Raw genomic sequence first — 25,348 nt, 5'->3', positions numbered from 1 at the left:
TTCTACCTCTGACACTTGCAGGGGAGAATTTCTTCCTTGTCTCTTCTAGCTGCTGGTGTTTGCCAGGAATCCTTGGTGTCCCCAGGCTTGTGGATGTGTCATGCCAGTCTCTGCCTCTCTTGTCACACGGCTGTCTTCTTTCTGTATATATTTGTCCTTTTCTTATAAGGGCAGCCATCATATTTGATTGGGGCCCATCCCATTCCAGTATGATCTCATCTTAACTAATTATATCTGCAATGACTCTATTTCTAAATAAAGTCACATTCTGAGGGATTTGGAGTTAGGACTTCAATACATCTTTTTTGGGGTGACATAATTCAACCCATAACAAGCCTATCCATTGAATGTTTTATTTTGGATATTGTATTTTTCAGTAAAATATATCCATTTGGTTCTTTATAGCTCTATTTCTTTGCTGAGCCTTTCTATTTTTCCCTTTGTTTGAGGTGCTCATTAAGTTACTTGCTTAATTGCTCATCAAAGCATTTTTATAAAGGCTGCTTTTAGATCCTTGTCAGATAATTCCTACATCTTAGTCACTTCTGTGTTGGTGTCAATTGATTGTCTTTTCTCATTCAAGTAGAGATTTTCCTGGTTCCTGGTATGAGAAGTGATTTTCAATTATAACCTGGACATTTTGGTTGTTATAAAACTCTGGATCTTGTTTAAGTCTTCAGTTTTAGCAGGTGTCCTCTGATTTGGGGCCAGTGGAGGAAGGTGGAAGTGCCATCTTGCTTTTGCAAGTGAAGGTGAAGGGCCAGGTTACCCGCTCAGCCTCTGCTGACAGCCCCGGGAGGAGGAGCTCCTCATTACTGTTGGGGAGGGTGGGAGTTCAGTTCCCCCCACCAGGCTTTCACTGACATCACACTGGCTGACACAGAGAAGGGAATTGTGTAACTCCATCTCACAGGGCCTCGACTGACACGGCAGGGGGAGGTCTCACTATCACCCAGCAGGGGTGGAAGTCTTGGTCTTCTCTGACACCACCCCAGTGGGTGGTGGGGATGACTCATTACACATCTGGGTGAGGCCGAGTCCAGTATCTGATGTTACCCCAGGTGGTCTCCAGTATGTCGTGGGGATGGTGGCACCTCATTACAGCTGGATGAGAGTAGAATTCTAAACTCCCTCCTCTGCCTTTGCTCATGGGGTAGGGTGGGGCCAGGTTTTTTCTGTGGTATTTGGACTAAAGCAGTTACTGTCTTAAAGTTTTCTGTCTTGCTGCCCCTTTTCTGGTCCTTTGGCTAGAGAAAAAAAGGCTTTTGTTCTTTTTTGTCTGTGACTGTTGATGTTTCCCAGTTGCCAGCTCCACCTAGTTCAGGATACATGAGGCAAAATAAATAAATAAATAAATAAATAAATAAATAAATAAATAAATAAATAAATAAATAAAGGAATTTACTGCTAAGTCATTCTTTGGGTTGTGAGGTCCCTAACTGGTCTGTGCACTTCTCTCCACCTTTCAGAGTTTCCTTATATTTGTTTTATACATAATATCCAGAGTTTTTAAGCTGTACTTAGCAGAAGGAAAAGATTATCCTTGTCCTTGCCTCTCCTGATAGTTGAAGCACCTAAGATAATATAGAATATTCCAGATGCTGCCATTTACCTCTTATAAAATGAGACCAATTAGGAAAAGAGATCCATTAGGAAAAAAGAAAAGTAAAGTTATTGTGGAAACAAAGCTGGTCGGTTCTTTCCAGGTCATATAACCTTAAGCTCAATTTGTTGGTCTTTACCTCCATCTTCTCTAGGCAGAAATTTAGATTGGAAAATTGGCTGGAGACAACAGACATTATTCTTGCTAATATTTCATGTTCATGTTTGATTATACACACTATGATTAAAGACATGAAAATGGAATCATCGGTTAGCTAGGAAATTACTGAATTCTTATCAAGACTCTGATGAGAATGTTGAAAAGTACCCATAGGGAAAATTGTGTTTGAAGTCATCCTTCATACTTTCTGAGTTAATTATATTTGTTAATTTTCATATGTACATAATGTATACATCTCTTTAATATTAAAACATTTAAAAATAGGTAGTAATGTGATCGGTAACAGTGTTTCACTGTGTGCTAAGGTCACCAGTTGGCTATAGGGTTGTGTCACATGGTCATTTTAACTGAAATCCTGTTGGGGTGGGGGGAGGTGGAGGGGTTCATCTTGGTGGAACTGTATCTGATGTTCAAATAATGTAAGTTGATTTTAGTGTTGTATTAGAAAATGGAAAATGTTACAGAAGTGCAGAGTATAAATAAATCAGAACTACTAATGTTGCAACCATTTCAAAGTTACAGGGTGAGCCAGAGATCATCTGGATCTTCATTTCCTGAAAGATGTGAAGGATGAAACTGAGGCAGAAAAACACAATACTGCTGGGCTTAGTGCATTGGTTGAAAAATGTTCAGAAACTAATTATGAATATTTGCTGCCTTGAGCCATATGCTCATAGACCAACTTGTATTTTTCATTACTGATAAATATATTATTTAGAGTCTAGAGTTACTGAAATGCCCTGCATTTGACTGTAAAATTTAATATGTAAAAGATAATGAATGGGCTGTCTCTAAAGTACATTTTAAAAAACATTCTTATTCAAAGAGAGGACTTCATAGATATGGCCTTTTTTCACAATAAGCAAAGAGAAATTGTTTCTTTACTTTTGTAATAGTGTCGCTGAAACCTCCAGGCAAAAGTAATATGAACATACAGAATGCAGAGAAATTAATCTGATTATTAAGATTTGCTTAAACATTGCAAAACTGGTGTTGATTACAAATGATACATTGAATATATATTATGGCCTCTAAACAAAGCAGGAGAAAATGAAAATCTGGTGCTCTGAACTATGATGGGCAATTGGGGAAGAGCTTTATGCTTTGCCACAGGTGTAATTTCAAAGAACTGCATATTCAAAGAAGGACCAAAGCTCAGCATTCCTTTTTTATTCTCTATTTACTAACATAAAAAAAAAAAAAAAATAGTCCCTTTAAAATTGCTTCACTGAGGCTTTGGAATCTTGAAATTTCAATTTTAGCATCAAAAGTTTTTAGTGTATGCCACACACTTCCCCTCTGAGTTTGAAAAATTGACAAAAGAAATGTGATCATTACATGACTACAACAATCTGCTTGTCTGATGATAACCTGGGGTCAACCTTATCAAATATCAGTCTATAAAGACTCTCTTACATACTTTTCAAATGCTTTTGTGTCTGATGAGGGTATTCAAGAAACTTTAAATGCTGAGATCACAATGACGAAAGAACAAGGTTCACTAGTCACAGTCCAATCAGAGAATGCATCCTGTATTAGTTATCTCATTTTGTGTAACAAATTACCCCCAAACTTTACTGCCTAAAAGGACAAATATTTATTATCTCACGTGGTTTCTGAGGATTGGGAATCTGGGAGATGCTTAGATTGTGGTTCAATTTCTCTCAAATGGATACACACAAGCTATCAGTCAGGGCTGCCATCATCTGACAGCTCAGAGGGGGAGAGGATCAATTTCAAACCTTACTCATGTGATTATCTACAGGCTTCTGATCCTTTCTGGGTATGGACTGGAGTCTTGGTTGCTTGCCACATGGGCCTCTCCATAGGCTACCTGTGTTTGTCTTCACAACATGACAGCTGTTTTCTCCTGAGTGAGTGATCCAAAGGAACCCCAAGGAAGAAAGCCACAGTTATTTATAACCTAATCTTGGAAGTGACACATCATAACTTCTGCTTTATTCTTTTGGTCGCTGGACAAACCATGGCATGATGTAGGAGGGGAGAACACAAGGTTATGAATACCTAGAGGTAAGGTAAGGCCATCTTGGAAGCCGGTTATCACAGGTCCAGAGCAGATTTGTAGTTGTCTACTATTAGGAAGAAACTAATCTGGGCCTACTAGTGACTATCCAGACAGACCATAAGGGGCAAATGGAAACTTACAGAAATTTCTCTGCCAAGGTCACATCATCTCTCTATAACCTGAGTCTACTATGTGTACTAAGAGATAATAATTCAACTTAGTCACACTTTTTATGGGTAACAAGGTCCAAATTTAATTTCAGAAGTATGTATGATCTAAGGTACAGCCCTGAGAAAGGTAAAATACATAATGAAGTAATATAAAACAGTATACTATCAGAAAAATTTAGGTGATTAACAATCCCATGCATTTAGGAATAAAGTTTTAAAACTTGGCTATGAGAAAAATGGAAAACAAGAGGCCTTTCAGCTTTCTTATTTCCCAGATTGAATAATTTAATTGGATTTTATGGTATCAGTAGGAATCAATGACTGCTTTTAGCTTTTCTATTTTGGGTGAAAGATAAGTCACTTTGAATACTTATGGTAGTAAATTGCGAGGTAGAGATACAATCATTAAAAATTATTATATGAAATTCTTGCCTTTTTAGTAAAAGAAATTCCAGATAGTTTTTTCAATTTAGGAGAGTCTTCCAAAGGTCTTCATATAAATCAGCTTCTTGAAACTCACAAACTATAAGGTACCTGACCCAGGCAAAGCAAATACAGAGAGGGTGGGCATAAATAGCCCTAATGAACTTACATGCACAAATAAACAGCCAGCCAGCCAATCTTAAACCTGATAGGATTTTTAATCATTAAATAACTTTGCTGTCTGGTTAGGTCAGGACCTCTCTGCAGGCTAGAAAGGCTGTTTTAAAAGGCAGAGTAGTGACAGTAAATGACTTCTTTCCTTGTCTAACCCTCCAGGTTATTAGTGCTTACATCTGCCCTCAGCCCTAGGCAAGGTATGCCCCTAGACGCTCTTCACCTCCGGGGAAGGAGGGGCTTATTACAGGTCAAGAGACTGATTTCTGCCTGAGGAGGAAAAGGAGCCTGGGTGGTACTGGGCTGCTGACTTTACTTTAGCAGTGCTTCTCCACCTTGGCTGCACAACAGAATCAGATTCTCTGTGTGAGACTCAGGTGCCAAATGCTTATTAAACTCTCCAGATGATTTCAGTGTGCAGCCAAAGCTGAAAATCTTTGTCTTGGGACAGCGAGTCTCATGTAAGTGCCCATTAGCATTACCTGGAGAGCATGTTAAAGCTACAGAAAGCTAGCCGCACCCTCTGATTCAGTTAGATCTGGATGGGACCCAATAATTTGCATTTTTAACAGGTTCTCAGAAGATGCTGATGTAGCTGTCCCACAATCTGAGAACCAATCTTAGAGGAGTTTGACTCTTGCTATATACTCAATTTCATCTGCGGGCGTGGTGTAAAGGGAGAAATGAAAATTGGTAGGAGAGGACAGATACCACTAACTCTCCTCTTCTCAAAGGTAAAGTGAAATGGGATCTATCACTGCATCGCTCATCCCCTATTTTCTTAGCCTTCATTTCACAGGTTGAGAAAATAAGGCCTCTTCAATGGTCATGTGAATTGCCCAAAGCTGGTGAGAACGGACTTAAGCATTCCGTTTCAGCTGGCCTCTTCGCTCTTAGAAGCTAACCTCTCCCCTGCCGCTGCACCGCGTCTCCAGTTAACACTGATCAACTTATTAACGTTCCCCGCCTCCCCTGCCCCGCCCCCTGCGCCTTGACGTAGTCGCGCTGGGCAACGTGCATTGGCGTTCAAAGCGCGCCTGGAGCCGTCCTCCGCGACGCACCGCGTGCTGCGCAGGCGCGACGGGCGAGGCGCCGGAGCCGCCGGCATGGACTGCGGGAACCCGGTGGTAAGGACTTCCCGCCTGGCTTCTCGGCCTGCGCTCTGAGGAGAGGGAGTGCGGGTCCCAGGCTCCTGGCAGCAGAGCTCTGCGCACCCGTTTTACCCTCCCCTGGCGCCTCACAGACTTTCAGAAGCCCTCTCCCTTCAGGGTTCCGGGAGGAAGCCAACGGAGGCCAGTAGCTCACCCGGAAGTTGGGCCTGGCCCCCATCGGGATAACAGATGTCCCTCCTCGTCTCCTCACTCCTCATCCAAACTGAGTTGTTTAGAGTGAGGAATTGAGAACATGCTTAGAGATGGAACTCACCTTAACCCTCCCAGTTTCTCATGTGTTTAGAAAATGACTGAGTTCAGTTGTCCTCTAATTTAGGATGGCCAGTGTTGACTCTAAGCTGTAGCATTTACCTGAGGTAACAGGTAATGTGATACTTAATATTGCCCTCACCACATGTTTTTGGAGTTCTCCCCATCCCTCTGTTTCCCCATTCTTAAGCATCTTAACATTTAAGTGTACACTTGGTGTTGATGAACACAAACATTGTTCTCCTACCGTTAAGGGGTACCTAAGCCTTACGTGAGAATTGATAAGCTACATGGCACTTGTGAGACCCTCTATCAATCTTAAAAAGTTGAATTAGGGAAAAAAAATCAAGAGGTCACATTTATTTTCATTTCAACAGACTTCACATTTGGCGAAAGGCAGTGTGCTTGTCCAGATCTGTTATTTTATGGGTTCTACCTATACATACACAGCATAAAAGGGTTAATTTCCAGAGACATTGTTTTAATGTGTATCCATGTTATGATGTTAATGTGTTTTAAGATATGTGAAATACTTAATGCTTGAATATAAGCTTACCATGCATACCGTTTTATTTGATGGTGAACTCCAAAATAGAGTGTGTGTGTGTGTGTATGTTTCTTTTTGTAAAGAGAAGAGATTAAGATGGATTTCCTGGACTATGCATAGTTCTAATAAAGATAACAGGGAAAGGATATAAAGTCTAACTGTAGTCCTAGAAGAGAAACTATGTTCACTACCGACTTTGCTGTAGAAAAATTGTGTTCTAATGGGTTATTTTTGATGGCTGCTCATACACTCTGAGGGTAGATCTTAAAAGATGTTTTTAGCCCTAGGAGTTTTTTCCTCTAGCTTTAAATGTGATCACACTAGCTGGGACTAACACTGAAGCATCAATTTAATCTGCCTCTATCAGGGTAAACTGTTTTAGAAGAAGCAGCTAATACGGGACACTTAAAATCTTACTGGATATGCTTGTGAATAAAATATTAAAATATTACTGATTGGCTTGCTCATAGGCTTACCCTGGGTCTTTAGAAGGATTAGTTTAAAACCTAACTACTGTTGACATGAACAGGAGCGTTTATAGAGTGTTTACTGGGTAGTATGAAAAAGCAGTCCTAGAATGACAGAATTTTCATTTTGGCCTGATTAAGCAATTTGAAATAAGAGTAATTCAACTAAATTCCTACTTGTTATTTCTTATCAGTGTAACTTCCACTAGGTCAGTATTGTTAGTACACTTAGCATTGCCATTTTGAACTGGGGTGGGGGTGGAGTACAATTTACATAAATTCGAAGGACTGAATTCATTTCACAGGGCTATTTTTCTGTTGATATTGACCAGTGTTCAGTCTGGTAGAAATATGCTTAGTAGTATTGTCATGGCATGTTTTTATTTGGAAGCATTATAGGATGTTACTTAGTCTCTGCAATATTGTGAAAGGTTAGGGCTCATTTAGGTCCTCCTTAGTTTCTGTTAGGAAATCCTTTTTGGTGCAGTTGTACTTTTACTTGACCATGGTTCAGAATATCTTTTTGGACTATGTGGATTTTGAAAGTGGGACAGACTTTGGTGACTCTATTGTAGGTGCTTACCCCAGACTTATGGCTTGGAATTTATTTACATTTGTGGAAATAATACAGTGAACTCTAAAAAAGCTCTCTTGATCCCTCTGAATAAAGGTAAATTGAAAACAGAAGGTTAATTTCCACCTGCCTTAAATTAATTTCCTTTCTGAAAAAGAGTGAGGAGGTTAAATACTGACACAAAAGCCAAGCATCATAACAGTAACTATACATCGTGATGAGATTATTATATCATATTTTATTGTAGTACTGTGACTCAGTCTTATGGATAGGCTGAGATGATGGGTCTGAAGTAAACACAATTTATGGAAAGCTAAGGCTATACTGGGAGTAGGATGCACTTAGTAAAAATCCTTATGGTAGTTTTTCTTTAAGTATAAGATTAGAAATTGTACACTGCATGTGCTTTAAGGCTGTATACCTTCAAACTTAAGAATTTAAAACTTTGGCAATTGCTTTTATGTAGCCTAAACTCTACAGTTCTGTAATTGAAGATGTAATTGAAAGAGTGCGGGATCTCTTTGCTGAAGAAGGTGTAGAGGAACAAGTCTTAAAAGACTTGAAACAGGTTTGTAGATAATACAAATTTCTCTTTTGTTTTTTCAGCTTAAAAATTGATAAATTATAGTTCTAACCCCTCAATTATGGTTTAATGTTTACCCATCTTTTGTGCTATCAGTTGACAATTTAAAAGTAAAAAAAAAATAGAAATAAATATCCTATTTTTTAAAAGCAATTTTTTTTTCTTTCTCTGCAGCTCTGGGAAACAAAGGTTTTGCAATCTAAAGCCACAGAAGACTTCTTCAGAAATAGCGTCCATTCACCTCTGATCACCTTTCAGTTGCCACACAGCTTGCACCAAACATTGCAATCATCAACAGGTTGGAGATAGTTAGTAAATTAGTACTATTTGGATCTTCAGAACAAATTCTCATTTGGTGGTAGTTTTGAATTAGGGTGATGTTCTTAAGGTGAGAGGGCTTGGACTTAAAAAATCATTGCTATTAAATGAGCACCAACTGGATAAATCATCACTGCTGTGTAATTATTGATAAGAAAATTAGGTGGTTTAAACGAGTTTTAAAAAATATTACACAAAGATGGCAAAGTCTTACTTCAGAGAAACAAATTATATAGTTTGTGGACTATTGGAAGTGCCCATTGGTTATTTCAGAGAATTTGATTTGGTCTAGTCAAGGAGTAATCCAACCCTTGTTGCTGAAGAAGCAGAGGGAAAGATGGGTGCTTGCATGCTTGTGCATTCTTTCTTTCTCCTGCTAGCTCTACGTATTATTAATCTGTTGAAGTATTGGAAGCAAAATGGAGCGTTAACAAGAATATGAGGTTATTCAGACTGCTTCACAGTTTTGGATATAAAATGATGGCTAGAAATGGACCATATGCACATAGTCTTTACTCTTGGACTTACTGACTCTAGACCTCTGCTTTTAAGGGAAATATTTGTCCTTATTATGTGTATCAATTTAAAGTGGAAAAGACTAACTGCTAAAAGATAAAACAATACTATTATATATTTCTAACCTTTATTCCTTTTTTTCTCCTCTGATTCTCATAATCTTTATAGTCTCCTAATGTGTGTGTATATATACATCTACATATAGGTGCACAGAGATGCAGGCAGACACACACAGACACACTGACAAACACAGAGGCACACACGAGCAGACACACCCAGACACAGACACGCCCCAGACATACCCAGACACACGACAGGCGAACACACAAATAGATTTTATTGGATTTAGCTGAAATTCAACAGGTTAATGTCTGCAAGAGGTTAGGGTAGATTTTAGATTACATTGTCAGTAAAAACTAGGTTGTTTATGTTTCATACTTGGGAAAGTTCAGGTAAAATCTCATGGGCCAAGGTGAAGGGAAAATAGTAAGTCTAGTACCTCCTCTATTACAAAATGAGAGAACTTAAGTATGGCAGCAATTATAAATTTAAAAAATGAAGTAAATTTACAATGACTTGAGTTACCAAACACAACTTCTGTCTAATGCTGTGCTTGTAGTGTATAACATTGCTCTTTAAGAATTAGCCATGGCAATTTTAATTACTAAGTCGACATATTGAAACAGTTTCCATCAATTCTTAGGTATTTGGCTATCCTTTTATTTTTAACTTTACTGTTTTATTAGGACATCTCTTTTATTTCTCTATTTAAAAAACATTCTTTTGAATTTTTTTCTTCGTAAAGAACTTTAAAGATTTTCTTCCTTTGGATTGGCTTGGAGGGTGGTGAATGTGGAGGAGTTAAATACTTGTCTCTTATCAAAAGCATTTTTCCTGAAAAAAGAATAATTCTCAATTTTTTTTTTTTTGGTCGTTCAAAATTGCAATACTTGATTTTGCCGCAAGATGGTAATATTACCAGTGATTTAAATCGCAAAATAGTCTTGCAACTAATATATCTAGCTGACTTTCACTCAGCACTTCATTCTAATTCTCTTAGAAGTTAGAATAATAGAAATAATTACATTTAAACAAGACAGTTTTTCTCCTTATTCTCTTCTACATCACTCATAATGAAGTGGTTTAAGAGGAAGCACAGGCATCCTGTAAAACTGCATTCTAGGCCTTGTTCCTATCCCTCTTCATTTCTAGGCCCTCTACAATAAGATTCTTGAAGTAAATAGCCTCATAAAATTGAAGTACTTTTTAATTATATCTTCTCATTGTATGCTTTTAAAAGCCTGATTAAAATAACTTAAACTGACTGACTTCTTCAATCTTCTATCTCTTGATAACAAGTTCAAATTAAATCTACAATGGAATAAGTCATTGGCTTTTGTCTGTTCTGCCTTTAAAACTTGTTTGCCCTGTTGTATTTTCTTTGACTGTATTATCCATTTGTTTAATAATTGGTTGTATCTTCAGTTGTCAACTTTTTTTGGGTCTCAGGACCCTTTTACACTTAAAAATTGAGAACCTCTTTTATGTGGGTTGTAAGTATCTGTTTCCCATATTAGAAATTAAAGCTGAGATTTTAAAAAAATACTGATTTATTAATTTAAAAAATTGATTGTATGTTAACATAATAATATATATTTGTTAAAAGAAACAGTTTTTAAGAACAAAAAATACTCAGTGAGAAGACTGGTGTTTTATTTTTCTGCAAATCTCATTTATGTATGGCTTAATATAAGACAGCTGGATTCTCATATCTATTTCTAAATTTAATCTGTTGTGATACGTAGTTTTGGCTAATGTATATGAAGAAAACCCAGCTTTACACAGATAATTGGAAAAGGAGGAGTATTTTAATAGCTTTTTCAGGTAATTTGATAAAATTCAACTAGTGGTAGTTTCTGAAGTTAGCTGCAAAGTGGAATCTGAAATCCTATCAGTGGACTTTTTGTGATACTAATGTTCACTGGTCTACCTAGCACTTTGAAAGACTCTGTAACCCATGTGTAATTTTGTAACATATGTTGGTTACTTGGAAAATACTGGTTCACTGAGTTATGCAGTTGACACATTGTTCATTATACAGGATTAAAAAAATCATTAATATCACCACACATCTCATCAAAAGTGTTTAAGTATTGGGAAGGTGAAGCTCACTGTAGTGGATATAAAGTTTCCAAAATTCTAATTTTTGCTTGAAAGCTTGAATTTTATCATTGCCAAACAAATACTGTTAGTATGGTTTTTTTTTTTTTGAAGTGGTGGGCAAAAAAAAAAAAAAACAAAAAACCTGCCAAATACCCACGTCTGAAGAACCATAGTTTCTGTCAGTTACTCTTTACAGTAAAATGAGTGTTTCTTGAAAAAACAAACTAGCTAGGTCAGCTCCCAACTTAAACAATAGCACCAGTGCATTGCCTTACACTTCCTGTACTTTTGTATGCTGCAGAGATACTTTATGTGTTCCTTCCATTTCTTCACGCAGAATATTAAAAGGAAATATACTTGAGGGGAGGGTTGAAATTTAGTAAAAACAATTTTTTATAGTTATGTTAAGGAACTTCTTAAGTGAGACAGTTTTGTTGTTGCTTTTTTTTTTTAAACTGTGAGTAGACAGCAGTGGAGAATAAATTTGATGAGCACTAGTAAGGTTTGGTGCTTCTGGCTTAATTTATGTGAAGATACCTTCAGTTTTATTCATCATGGCTTTGTGCCTTCAGTGCAGATGTCAACAAAAAAAAACCCAAAAGATAATTATTGAGAAATGAAAAAGGCATATATTGTCTTGACACTACAAAAATAGTTTTGACCTTGTGAACACCTTGAAAGTGTCTTAGGGACCCACAGGGGTTTGTACACTACACTTTGAGAACTGCTGTTCTATTTTTATACTTTGTTCTGTTATATATAATCTATCATCCACTTTTTTAAAAAGACTTTTTTTTTTAGAACATCTTTAAGTTCACAACAAATTTGAGATAGCATACAGAGATTTCCCATGTACTCCTTGCCCCACCTCAGACATAGCCTCTCCAGTTATCAACGTCCCTCACCAGAGTGGTACATTTGTTACAATCGATGAACCTGCACTGACATATCATAAACACCTAAAGTCCATAGTTTACATTATCACACTTCGTGGTATACCTTCTGTGGGGTTGAGCACATTTGTAATGACTTGAATCTATCATTATAGTTTCATACAGAGTATTTTCACTGCCCCAAATATCTTTTGTGCTCCTCCTCTTCATCCCTTCTCCTCAGCCCCTGGCAACCAGTGATCTTTTTACTATCTCCATAGTTTTGCCTTTTCCAGAATGTCATATAGTTGGAATCCTATAGTATATAACCTTTTCAGATTGATTCTTTCACTTAGTAATATGATTTTAAGGTTCTTCCATGTCTTTTCATGGCTTGATAGTGCCTTTATTTTCAGGAGTAAATAATATTCCATTGTCTGGATATTCCACAGTTTATTTATCCATTCACCTACTGAGGGATGTCTTGGTTGCTGCCAAGTTTTGGCAGTTATGAATGAAACTGCTGTAAACATCTGTGTGTAGGTTTTTGTGTGGAAATAAGTTTTCACCTCCTTTAGGTAAATACCAAGGAGTGTGATTGCTGGATTGTACGGTAGGAGTATGTTTGGTTTTGTTAAACGGTCTTCCAAAGTGGCTGTTCCATTTTACATTCCCACCAGCAATGAATGAGAGTTCCTGTTGCTCCGCATCCTTGCCAGCATTTGTTATTATCAATGTTCTGAATTTCGTTCATTCTAGTAGCATGGTAGTGGTACCCCACTGTTGTTTTAATTTACATTTCCCTGATGATGTATGATGTGGAGCATCTTTTCATATGCTTATATGCCATCTATATATCTTCTTTGGTGAAGAGTCTGTATAGGTTTGACCTATTTTTTAATGGGGTTATTTTCTTATTGTTGAGTTTTGAGAGTTCTTTGTGTATTTTGGATAGCAGTCCCTTATCAGATGTGTCTTTTGCAAACATTTTCTCCCAAACTGTGGTTTGTCTTCTCATTCTCCAGACATTGTCTTTAACAAAGCAGTGTTTAATTTTAATGAAGTCCAGCTTATCAGTTATTTCTTTCATGGATTGTGCCTTTGGTGTTGTGTCTAAAAAGTCATTGCTATACTCATTATCTAGATTTTCTCCTATGTTATTTTTTAGGAGTTTTATAGTTTTGCATTTTACATTTAAGTCTCTGATCCATTTTGAGTTAATTTTTGTGAAGGGTGGAAAGTCTATGTCTAGGTTTTTTTTTTTTTTTTTTTTTTTTTTTTTGCTTTGGATGTTCAGTTGTTCCAGTACTATTTGTTGAAGAGGCTGTCTTTGCTCCACTGTATAGCCTATGCTCCTTTGTCAAAGATCAGTTGATTATATTTATGGGGGTCTATTTCTAGGCTCTCTGTTCTGTTCCATCGATCTATTTGTCTTTTCTTTTGCTATACTACACTTGATTACTTGATTACTGTAGCTTTATAGTTAGTCTTGAAATTGAGCAGTGTCAGTAGTTCAATTTTTTTCTCCTTGAATGTCATATTGGCTCTTCTGGGTCTTTTGCTTATAATCCACTTTTGAGAGAGAAATGGGATTCTGTTAATAATAAACTCAGAATAACAGGTGTAAACTAGGACTGTCCTGAACACAATGGGACATGTAGTCACTTTGTCTAAGAATGCCTTATTTTTAGGACAGTTCAAACGACCTTCTGGTATTTGGGCTTCATGTCACATAATTTTTTTTGATGAAGCCATCCAGCCATTGTAGGGGGTGGGGAACAGGGGACAACCCAGTAACATTGAGAGGTTTGTTGGTTTTCGTCTTTGAGCATTAAAACTCCCAAAGTTTAGGTACAAACTATATGTCCACTTGTTCTTGAACCTAGATTTGTTGAAAATTTCAGCAATGCTGTTGTTTCTGTAGGTGATTTGAGTTAGAATATTCAGCTTGGTCATCAGGAGATGCCTATATGCTAAAGAGTAGTAACAGAAAAGAAGTTTATCAGTTTTTGCACCTCCTGAATAATATAATATGAATATTAAGATTTGAAATGGTTCAAAGTGGGACCAAGAACTGTTAAGTTATTAACTGCCTTATGTATCAAAGACTTTGATGTGTAGGGAAAAATACACTTATAAATGTGAATGCAGTGCCATATTATCTTTTTACAAAATTTCTTAAATAATATTTGTGGGATTGAATTCTTTCAATATTCTAAAGCCCATTGTTTGTGAAATTGACTACTTCTAAAATATATACCTGAAGACCAAAATTCTGACATTTTTAGTTTAAGTAAAAACATGTATTCAGTTAAAACTTAATTCATTATTGAAACTATCTTGAATATTTTAAAAAGTATGTTTCAGGCACATGTAATGGTGTATATAATTTGTGAATGTATATGAATGATGTATATAACTTGTGAATTTAGTATCAGAATTAAGTTGGCACTGCATAAAACTTTACTATAAAATTCAGTTAATTCAATTCTTTTATTTTGGTAGCTATAAAGAAACTCTTAAAACTCTCTTATAGCTCTGTTTGATTTATATGAGTATAGAAATTTATCCTTTGGGATTTATTGCAAGGTATTTAAAAGGGGAGAATTGTTGCTATTTTTCCTCAAGAAATTCATTTAATTGCTTTAGACAGTATGTTAACAGATTTTTTGTTTCCTCTCAGGCTATAGCTTAAGATGTACCAGCATAAGCTTTGCTCACTTCAGCTAATTAAGACTAACACCATTGTATTCCTGCCACTCCATTTCTTTCTAATTTAGCCTTTCCAAAAGAATGCCTGTTAATAAGCAAAGCCATAGACGACAGAGGATAAAAATAATTTTGTACTTCATTAAACATCAATCTCTGTAACCTCATTTCTGTTGTCTTAACATGGGAAGAATGGTTAGTTAAAAAAAATTTGCTCTTCTGAGCTGTTTGTTGTATATGATGGAGCCATTCTAGTGTCAGAAACGGATTTTTGGGGGGCAGTTTTCCTTAATACAGTATGTGAAAAAAGGACTTGAAACATTACATTTAATACAAAAATGCTGCATAAATGCTAAAATTTTTTGTTTTGTAAAGAAAAGGCAAAGTGGTCTTCTAAACAGTCAAATTCGAATAGGTAAAATGAACCTTGAGGTAAGGTTTAAGGTTATGTTGATCAACTGAGATCCTTGTATTACTACTTATATTATTACTTGAGATCCTACTATTACTATTTGTTCTTTAGACATTTTTAAATGATTACATTTACAACTACTTGGCCAACCTTTTAGATGTCCAATAAACAAAGGGATAGTTAGCATAGTAAATTGGTGATAATAAAGGAAAGATACATGAGATTGTAGGTTTAATGCAGGTTGAGTTGGTGTTCTACGAATTTATTCACTTGTATTTTTCTTAGCAGTTTACCTGTTTCATGAAACAACTTCAGGAGACATGTTCTCATTCATTTATTTCTCAAACTGTATAGCTGTGCTCGCTTACTTGGTCAAAGTACTGTAAATAACTTTTCATAAAATGAATGAATTGAAATTTCTTTTGAACCTGTAAAGTTTAGAATGGTTTATGTTGGGTTACATTTTTCTGCTCAAGTGTAGTCACTTGGAATTGTGTCACTTTAACAAATAATACTTTTTCTTCTCTATGAAAAGTTGTAATGGAGATTTAGTGCTGCATTGATGTACTAAAGACAGCCTAGGTATTTCGTTATGGATTTCTGTAGTATAGTATATTTGATTACAATGAGGTTTTCTTCTTGTACTTAAAGTAGGCTAGTTGTAAAGTCTCTATCTAAAATTGTTGGAAAAAGACGTAATTAAATACTTTTACCTCACTTAGAATCAGGAAGTTTAGAATTCATCATGGTTGAACATGTTAGTGATGGAAAACATTTAAAAAAATGCTATACTTAGCAATTTTATTATATTAGTAAATTCTAATAAATGTGTAATGTTTATTTTGTTTTCTATGCAGCATCGTTAGTTATTCCTGCTGGTAGAACTCTTCCCAGTTTTACCACAGCAGAACTGGTATGTAGCTTGTTTAAGATATATTTTAAAAGAGATGTGCCCCATTTTTAGTGAATGGTGGCAGAAGGCTGGGCGTAGATGTAATTTGTAATCCTCCTGTTGAATGGGAAAAGAGGTGGTGGGGAGACAGAAATAGCTGCTATAAAATAGGTGTTGCAAAAAATCAGGAGTTCCAGAATTGATATTTTCTTACCAACTTTTCCTATCTTCCAGAGCAGTTGTTAGCATCTGCCAAGACTGTACCTATAGGTTAGGAAATGTCTGAAGTTACATTGAATGGAGTTTTAATTCACTATATAAAGTTATATACTTGGTGGATCCTAAATAGATATTTTGATATGGTATTTTTTTCCAATTTTTTTTCTCCTCAGAGTTGAGGCACATCTTGTTTCTTTCTTTTATTTCAGTAGAATATTTTGGTTATTTTTTTACTTTTGTATGGTAGAGATTAGATTTTTCCCCCTAGGATTTGGGAGCAGAAAATAAAATTAAAGCTTATATGTAGAAAACTGAGTAGTATTCAGGAGGGAGAAAATAGCACTTTTTCTTACTTTTCTTTGAAGATAAAAGATGATACATAATCCACTTACTGTTTTTCGTTTTCTTTCAGTCCATGAGCTACCTTTCTAGGGTAAAGGGTTTTAGTGGGCCATTTATTTCCATTTCTTCATTAAAGAAACGAAAACCATATGCCTTACTAGGACTTTTGGGAAGAATGATGCTGCTTTTGATAGGAAGAAGTATCTCTGCCTTTGAAATTCTTGGAAATACCTTTTCTCCTCAGTAAAGAAATAACATACTTCTAAAAAGTGAAAATAAATTTATAAAGTAAAAGCAAATTTATAAAGTAAAAAGTGAAAGACCCTTGCAAGATTACATCCTAAAGATAACTATTTTAACTGTATGATGTGTATCCATTTAGACTTCTTTCATGAAAATTACATTAATTTTCAGGATAAAAGTAGGATCATTCTCTGTACTGTTTCTGTAATTTTTGTTTTTTAAACTTGGTAATATAGGTGGACTCTTTTCAATACCAGTTAAATATTGATTGGCCTTAGTGGATATATCACAATTAAATTAACCAATCTTTTGTTTATGGACATTTAAATTATTTCTAGTATTTCTCTTAAAAATTTTTTTGAGGGGGTAGGTGATTAGGCTTATTTATTTATTTATTTATTTATTTATTTATTTATTTATTTAAATGGAGGTATCAGGGATTCAACCCCCGTGCATGCTAAGCACTGCACTCTACCACTGAGCTGTACCCTCCCTGCCCTAGTATTTTTCTAATATAGAATTCCATTGGTTATACTTGTAGGTATGTCTGTGTATTTGTGTGATAATCAGGTAATCAGGATAAATTCTTAGAAGTAGAATTTCTGGGTCAAGGATCATTCATGTTACCAATTTTGGTATATATAGCAAAGTTGTCCTCCAAAAGGATAGTACCATATACACTCATATAAACAATGGTTTGAGAGAACTGATTTTTATCACATCTTTACCAACATTGGATATTACTAATCAATCTTTTAAATGTTTGCAGGTCTAATAGGCAGAAATGTTTCTTTGTCTTTTGATTTAGTATTTAAAATTTTAAAACCTAAGGTTTAATTATTCCCAAATAAAAATTATACACTATTATGTTGTCTACTTTAAAATACTATTTATGATCAACTTACAGACTAGAGGATTCTAGTAACTGTGGTTCTTATATTTGACATCTTGAGGATCAGTGTCCCAGCCAGTGCCATGTAGTGGGCAAGTTTAATGAATCCATGTTCACGTTGTTTATGAAGACTTACTGGCTTCATTGCTAATAGCCATAGAACAGAATTCCTTTTATTTTTAATGAGATGATCTAAATCAAATAATAAAAAGCTGTTTTATTCAGAGAACTCACCCTAATGTTGTGTTACCATTATATTGTTGATGTGAATCAGATTTTTTTTTACTCTATGAGATCAGGAAAAAAATATTCAAGTAAAGCCCTTTTCTAACTAATATAAAATTTTCACGTCTAGGACACCTCAAACTCCAGTGCAAACTTTGCTTTTCCTGGTTATCCTATTCATGTACCAGCAGGTGTGACACTACAGACTGCATCCGGTAAGAGTATAGTCTAAAAATATTTTGTTCTTAGTATTGGTACTGACTTCTGGATGTTACCTTTCATGATTTTAAATACCTGAATTTATTGAGGTTATAGGAACATTTCATAAAACTTACTTAAAAGTAATAATAAATGGGCTATTGTTGTTATGGAAGCAGTCTATCACAAAAGACAGTAAGCCTGTCTACTGTCGCAGGTACAAAGCCTGTTCTGTATTTCATTTCCAGTTCTCTTTTCCAACATTGTGTAAGATGCTTTAATGTAGGTTTTCTCTAATTCAAGCCAGTTATCTGAATTTTGACAAATAAAAAAATAACGTATGTGTCCCTGCTGGCTCTAATCAAGAAAAACTAAAGATTAGATTAATCAACCATTGCCTCCTTTCTTATTGGAAAGTGTATAAAATATTTGAAAAATTTCTATATTAACTAACCTCTGCTTTTCAGAGAACTGTTTCTTGATTTGAAAGAGAGTCATACCTATTATTTGGATTGTTGCAGAGTTTAAACAAAGCACCCGACTCAATGCTCAAAAAATAAATTTCTTCTTTCTTCCTTTAGTATTATTTTAAAGGAAAGAGGGGGAGAAATTTGAAAACTTTTCAAGTTATTGAACCCTTTTCTGGATAGCCTTGTCTTATTGTTGTTATATGGTATCTTATATCTTAAGTGTATGAAATACATTCTCCCTGATTAAATTTGTTAGAAGTCCCAATTTGGGTTGGTAACACTGTAATTTATCAAACAATGGGAGATGTTTATGGAGTAAATATTGGTTGCCTGTTTGTGTCTCAAAATGTGCCATATAAGCAATAGTGGGGAAAAAGCTAGAATTAAAGCAAGACATTTAATTTTTAAAAATAAAAGAACACATATTTATTATAGAAAACAAAACTGAAAAACAAAAGAAACTCCTAGAGATAACCACTGTTAACATATTGCTGTATTTCCTCCCAGCCTGTTGTGCATGAAATTTTTTTTTTAAAGGAAATTTGGATTCTCTTATACTTACAGTTTTGTTTTCTCCTTTTTAAGGTCACCTTTATAAAGTCAATGTACCAATTATGGTAACACAGACTTCTGGAAGAGCAAATATTCTTCAGCATCCAATTCAGCAAGTATTTCAGCAGCTTGGGCAGCCTTCAGTAATACAGACCAGTATTCCACAGTTGAACCCATGTTCTCTTCAAGCAACTACTGAAAAATCACAGAGAATGGAAACTGTGCTCCAACAGCCTACGGTTCTTCATTCTGGCACAGTGGAGAGGAAACGTGTAGAAAACACTACCAGTGATATACTTGTTCATCCTGGAAATGAGCATAAACTCATGTCTGAAGCTTTACCGAGTCAGCTGAAAAGCTCTCAGTATATCAGCCTTCCAGGTGTTGTATTTTCTCCACAGGTCTCTCAGACAGATTCTCATGTGGAGCCAGTGCTCAGTGTTTTTGCTGGTATGACTCAAAATCTGCATGGTGGGCCCCTCTCCACAGGCCCTCAGGGGACTCAGCACCAGCACATGCCTGATGTTCAGCTTCACATTCTCAAAAATAGGTTGTGTGGATGTGATTCTGTAAAGCAGCCAAGAGATGCAGAGGAGCCCAGCAGTCTACCTGTCTCAGAGAAGGTAGTTCTATGTTCAACTTAATGGTATTAGTGAATAAACAGTGGCCAGTGATTAGATGTCCTGAGTTGTTTTTTTAAAAAGTTGTAAGATTACTCAGAAGTATATGTTTTGTTTTTTTCTTTAGAAGATTCTTTCTTTGTTTTCTTTAACATAACTATCAGTTTTTAAAAGTATTCATGCTCAGCATTGCTAAACTTTTAGTTTCAAGTAATGAATTAGAATATGTCTTTAAAGAAAATGCATTTGTTTTAAGGTAATGCGGTTTACCTTTCCCTTACACTGTGAGAATTGTTTTTTGTCTTTAGATTAAATTTGAAAGATCCAGAAGTCCATCCTAGTAGTTAAATGAATATTTTGAGGTAATTCATTGTCATAATTAATATACAAAACAGGTCCAAAGTATTTTTTTTTGCTCTACCTTATTTTCCTAAATTCCCATATGAAAAGTTTTCTCTACATGAGGAATTACCTTACTAGTAGATATTTTGTTTCTCCCTGCTTGCTAAAATACTAGTTAACTTAATTTCTTTTGGAATTCAAACCACTAAAAAATAGTTTCTAATTAACTTTCCATATTGAAAATTGGTTTAAATTATTAATTTCTAAGGAATTCATAGTGATTGCAGAAAGATTCATGGAGAATTTTAGATGGTAAAATTAAAAAATCTTGCATTATCTTTTTACAAACGTAAAATACGCCGTAGCGCTAACTCCATTTATGCAATTTAGTGACATATGACAAATAATTAAAGGTTTGTGTCTCTAGTTAATGGCTTAGTGGTCCTTTAGAACTGATATACAAATCTGTAACAGTATAGTGGTAAAGTGTCACCTTAACGTCTTTCTAGGTGAAAGGGGAAGATAGAGGGTACAGTGAAGGATAACGAACTAAGAAAATGTCTGTCAGAAACCATTTGACCTGTTTTAGAATGTTTCAGATGTTTGATGAAGCCTGTTCAGAATCTTTTAGCAGGTCTGTTTTTAGTTCAGCTTTGGTATAATGTATTAAGATTAAAATGTTTTTTGAATATTTTTCATTATCTTTTTCATATAATATATAAAATTTAAGAAATGTAGGATAAACTCATAATTATAAAACATTTGATTTTGAGGTAAATTAACTATAAATTTAAAATAAGTGTTTGTTTTCATCACTGAAAACTTTTAGAGGCATTTTTCTCCTGGACTCTATATGAACTTTGAAGATTTTTGGTATGATGATTCAAGGACTTATTCTACTATTACTTACTAGACGTCACCTTGTACTTTATTCTGATATGGGGTAGTAGATTAGTTAAGGGAGATTAATCAAGGATTGTTTAGGGGGTAGTGGTTAAAAGTTTAAGCTTTAAAGCCACAATAGGTTCAAATTCCAGATTTACCACTTACAAACAAGCTATGTAGTGTTACTCTTTGAAATTCAGTTATAGTCTGTAAACTGGGCTTAAAACCAACCTCATAATTTTTATAATTATCAGAGATAATGTATCTAGAGTTTTTAATAGCTTCTGTTGCCATAAGAAGCTTTAGATTAGTGCAGTTATGCTTTATGGGCTTGTGATATATTGGATAACTTTTCATACAACTTGGTTGGTTTTAAAATAGATCTGTATTTAAAAACATCCAAACATTCAAAAGTATTTATTTTATAATATTTTTTCAATTAATTTACTGTAGGATACCGTAAAATAGTAATCTGGTAAAATTTATGCTGATAATAATTTTCAAAACATTTTATAAATAGCTTTTTTATAAGTAGTTTATCAGAAATTCTTCTTGCTTAAAGCAAGTTACAGGTAGCCCTACTCATTTATTTTTCCTGTATAGACTGCCAGGGATCTTATGTTCTAAGAAACAGTAAGAATGTTAAACCTACATAAAAACTTACTCTTTTTTTTGAATTTTGTTTTTGATTGAAGTGTAGTTGATTTACAATGTTAGTTTCAGATACAGCAAAGCAATTCAGTTATACATATACATACATATATATTTTCTTTTCAGATTCTTTTCCGTTATATGTTATTACAAGAAATTGAGTATAGTTCCCTGTGATATACATTAAGTCCTTGTTGCATAAAACATTCTTGACAATTTTTGATGTGCTCCTATTTTAAAGTGAATATTACACACTATGTTAAGTTTTTCCTCAGTGTATGAATTTGGTTTTCTAATCTTACATTGCTATAGAAGACTTGAAATTCAGGTCTTCATTGGAACTCCAAAAAGTACAAGTAGAAGGAGAGAAATGGGTATGGAAGTGTATCTTCTTTAGCTCCTTTTTATCTCTTGCCTGCCCTCCCCACCATCTTCATTGTCCCACTCCCAGATTTTATTATTTCTGCTGCCTTTTCTTCTAATTATCTTTCTGACTCTTCGTCTTTTCTCCTTTACGTGCTCCTCTTTATCTGCCCCTCCTGTTTCCTGAGGTTCTATCCTTAGCGCATTTCTCTCCTTACTTCATGTTTTCTGTGGATTATCATGTTTTTAACTCATGCATTATCATGGCTTTAAATACGACTGGTTTGTTTGTTTTTGTAAAGTCCAGGATCAGAGAAAACAAGGTAGTGGCATCTTTAATATAATAATAAACTTGTAAATAATGCTGTTATGACCATAGGAGTGCATATATCTCTTCAAATTAGTGTTTTAATATTCTCTGGATAAATAGCCAAAAGTGGGATAACTGGATCATATGGTAGTTCTATTCTTAATTTTTTGAGGAACCTCCATGCCATTTTTCATAGTGGCTGCACCAATTTACATTGCCACCAACAGTGCACAAGGATTCCCTTTTCCCCACATCCTCACCAGCACTTGTTATTTCTTGCCTTGTTGATAATAGCCATTCCAACAGACATGCGGTGATATCATATTGTAGTTTTGATTTGCATTTCTTGCATAATTAGTGATGTTGAACATCTTGTCATGTCCCCCGTGGCTATTTTTATCTCTTCTTTGGAAAAAGCTTTAACCAGCTCCTCCTGTTTCTTTTGTTTGTTTGCTTTTTGTTGTTGTTGTCAAATGTTTTCTTTATTTTTAGTTTTTTATAACCACTTTTTAAAAATTGAAGTATAGTTAATATACAATGTTGTGTTAATTTCAGGTGTACAGCAGAGTGATTCAGTTATACATATATATCTCTATTCTTTTTCAGATTCTTTTCCATTATAGGTTGTTACAAGATATTGAACATAGTTCCCTGTGCTATACAGTAGGTCCTTGTTGCTTATCTGTTTTATATATAGTGGTGTGTATATGTTAATCCCAAATTTCTAATTTTTCTACCCACCCCCCCACTTTCCCCTTTGATAACCGTAAGTTTGTTTTCTATGTCTGTGAGTCTGTTTCTGTTTTGCAAATAAGTTCATTTGTATCATTTTTTTTAGATTCCATGTATAAATGATATCATATGATAATTGTCTTTCTCTGACTTCACTTAATATGATAATCTCTAGGTCCATCCATGTTGCTGCAAATGGCATTATTCCATTCCTTTTAATGGCTGAGTAATATTCCACTGTGTATCTGTCTGTCTGTCTATCTACCTACCTACCTACCTACCATATCATTTTTATCCATTCATCTGTCAGTGGACATTTAGGTTGCTTCTGTGTCTTGGCTATTGTAAATAGTGCTGCTCTGAAGATTGGGGTGCATGTATCTTTTAGAATTAGTTTTCTCCAGGTATATGCCCAGGAGTGGGATTACTGGATCATAGGACAAGTCTGTTTTTAGTTTTTTAAGGAACCTCCATACTGTTCTCTATAGGGGCTGCACCAATTTACATTCCTACCAACAAAGGAGGAGAGTTCTTTTTTCTTCACACTCTCGCCAGCATTTATTATTTGTAGATTTTCTAATGATGGCCATTCTGACCAGTGTGAGGTGATCACTCATTGTAGTTTTGATTTGCATTTCTCTAACAATTAGCAGTACTGAGCATCTTTTCCTGTGCTTCTTGGCTACCTGTATGTCTTTTTAGAAAAGTGTCTATTTAGGTCTTCAGCCCATTTTTTGATTTTTTTTTTTTTTTTGATATTGAGCTGTCTGAGCTGTTTGGAAATTTCAGAAATTAATCCCTTGTTGGTCTCATTGTTTGCAAATATTTTCTCCCATTTCATAGGTTATCTTCATTTTGTTTATGATTTCCTTTGCTATGCAAAAGCTTTTAAGTTTAATTAGGTTCCATTTGCTTATTTTTGCTTTTATTTCTATTTCTCTAGGAAATGGATTGAAAAAAATGTTGCTATGATTTATGTCAAAGAGTGTTCTGCCTATGAGTTTCTCTAGGAGTTTTATAGTATCTGGTCTTACATTTATGTCTTTAATCTGTTTTGAGTTTATTTTTGTATATGGTGTTAGAGAATGTTCTAATTTCATTCTTTTCATGTAGCTGTCCAGTTTTCCTAGCACTACTTACTAAAGAGACTATGTCTTTTCTCCATTGTATATTCTTACCTTCTTTGTCATAGACATTTAGTTGGTCATAAATGTGTGGGTTTATTTCTAGACTTTCTATCCTATTCCATTATTTCTGGACTTTCTATCCTGTTCCATTGATCTGTTTTTGTGCCAGTACCATACTGTTTTGATTCCTTTAGCTTTGTAGTATAGTCTGAAGTCAGGGAATGTGATTCCTCCAGCTCTGTTCTTCTTTCTCAAGATTGTTTTGGCTATTCAGGGTCTTCTGTGTTTCTATACAAATTTAAAACTTTTTTGTTCCAGTTCTGTGAAAAATGTCATTGGTAATTTGATAGGGATTGCACTGAATTTGTACATTGCTTTGGGTAGTATGGTCATTTTAACAATATTGTTTCTTCCAATCCAAGAACATGGTATATCTTTCCATTTTTTTGTGTCATCTTCAGTTTCTTTCATCATTGTCTTATAATTTTCTGACTACTGGTCTTTTGCCTTCTTAGGTAGGTTTATTTCTGGGTAGTTTATTGTTTTTGTTTTTATTGTGATGGTAAATGGAATTGTTTCCTTCATTTCTCTTTCTTATATTATGTTGTTAGTGTACAGAAATGCTACAGATTTTTGTGTATTATTTTTGTATCCTGCAACTTTACTGAATTCATTGATGAACTCTAGAAGTTTTCTGGTAGCATCTTTAGGATTTTCTACGTACAGTATCATGTCATCTGCAGACAGTGACAGTTTTACTTCTTTCTTTCAATTGGGATTCCTTTTATTTCCTTTTCTTCTCTGATTGCTGTGACTAGGACTTGCAAAACTATGTTGAATTAAAGTGGTGAGAGTGGGCATCCTTGTCTTATTCCTGATCTTAGAGGAAATTCTTTCAGCTTTTCACCATTTAGTATGATTTTAGCTGTGAGTTTGTCATATATGGCTTTTATTGTGTTGAGGTATGTTCCCTCTATGGCCACTTTCTAAAGACTTTTTATCATAAATGGCTGTTGAATTTTATCAAAACTTTTTCAGCATCTATTGAGATAATCATATGGTTTTTATTCTTCAGTTTGTTAATGTGGTGTTTCACATTGATTGATGTGTGGATATTGAAAAAATCC

General features: G+C 34.9%; 1 protein-coding gene across 2 annotated transcripts in view; it reads left to right on the top strand.

Annotated features, from left to right (window-relative positions):
* Window positions 1-5,682: 5,682 nt before the first annotated feature.
* The window catches only part of GTF2A1L (general transcription factor IIA subunit 1 like), a 41,182-nt gene continuing 21,516 nt past the window's right edge, over window positions 5,683-25,348 (top strand). The window contains exons 1-6 of one of the 2 annotated variants that reach the window (XM_064494509.1): window positions 5,683-5,703; window positions 8,052-8,153; window positions 8,343-8,466; window positions 16,016-16,071; window positions 18,102-18,186; window positions 19,225-19,814. In XM_064494509.1, the coding sequence (XP_064350579.1) occupies window positions 5,683-5,703; window positions 8,052-8,153; window positions 8,343-8,466; window positions 16,016-16,071; window positions 18,102-18,186; window positions 19,225-19,814 (978 nt within the window). The remainder of the gene's footprint in view (window positions 5,704-8,051; window positions 8,154-8,342; window positions 8,467-16,015; window positions 16,072-18,101; window positions 18,187-19,224; window positions 19,815-25,348) is intronic. The other variant, XM_064494511.1, reaches the window with a different exon arrangement.

The sequence above is a fragment of the Camelus dromedarius genome, chromosome 15, assembly GCF_036321535.1.
Source record: "Camelus dromedarius isolate mCamDro1 chromosome 15, mCamDro1.pat, whole genome shotgun sequence".
Taxonomy (NCBI): Eukaryota; Metazoa; Chordata; class Mammalia; order Artiodactyla; family Camelidae; genus Camelus; species Camelus dromedarius.
The sequence above is the reverse complement of the archived record's forward strand: the minus strand, read 5'-3'. Positions and strand labels throughout refer to the sequence as shown.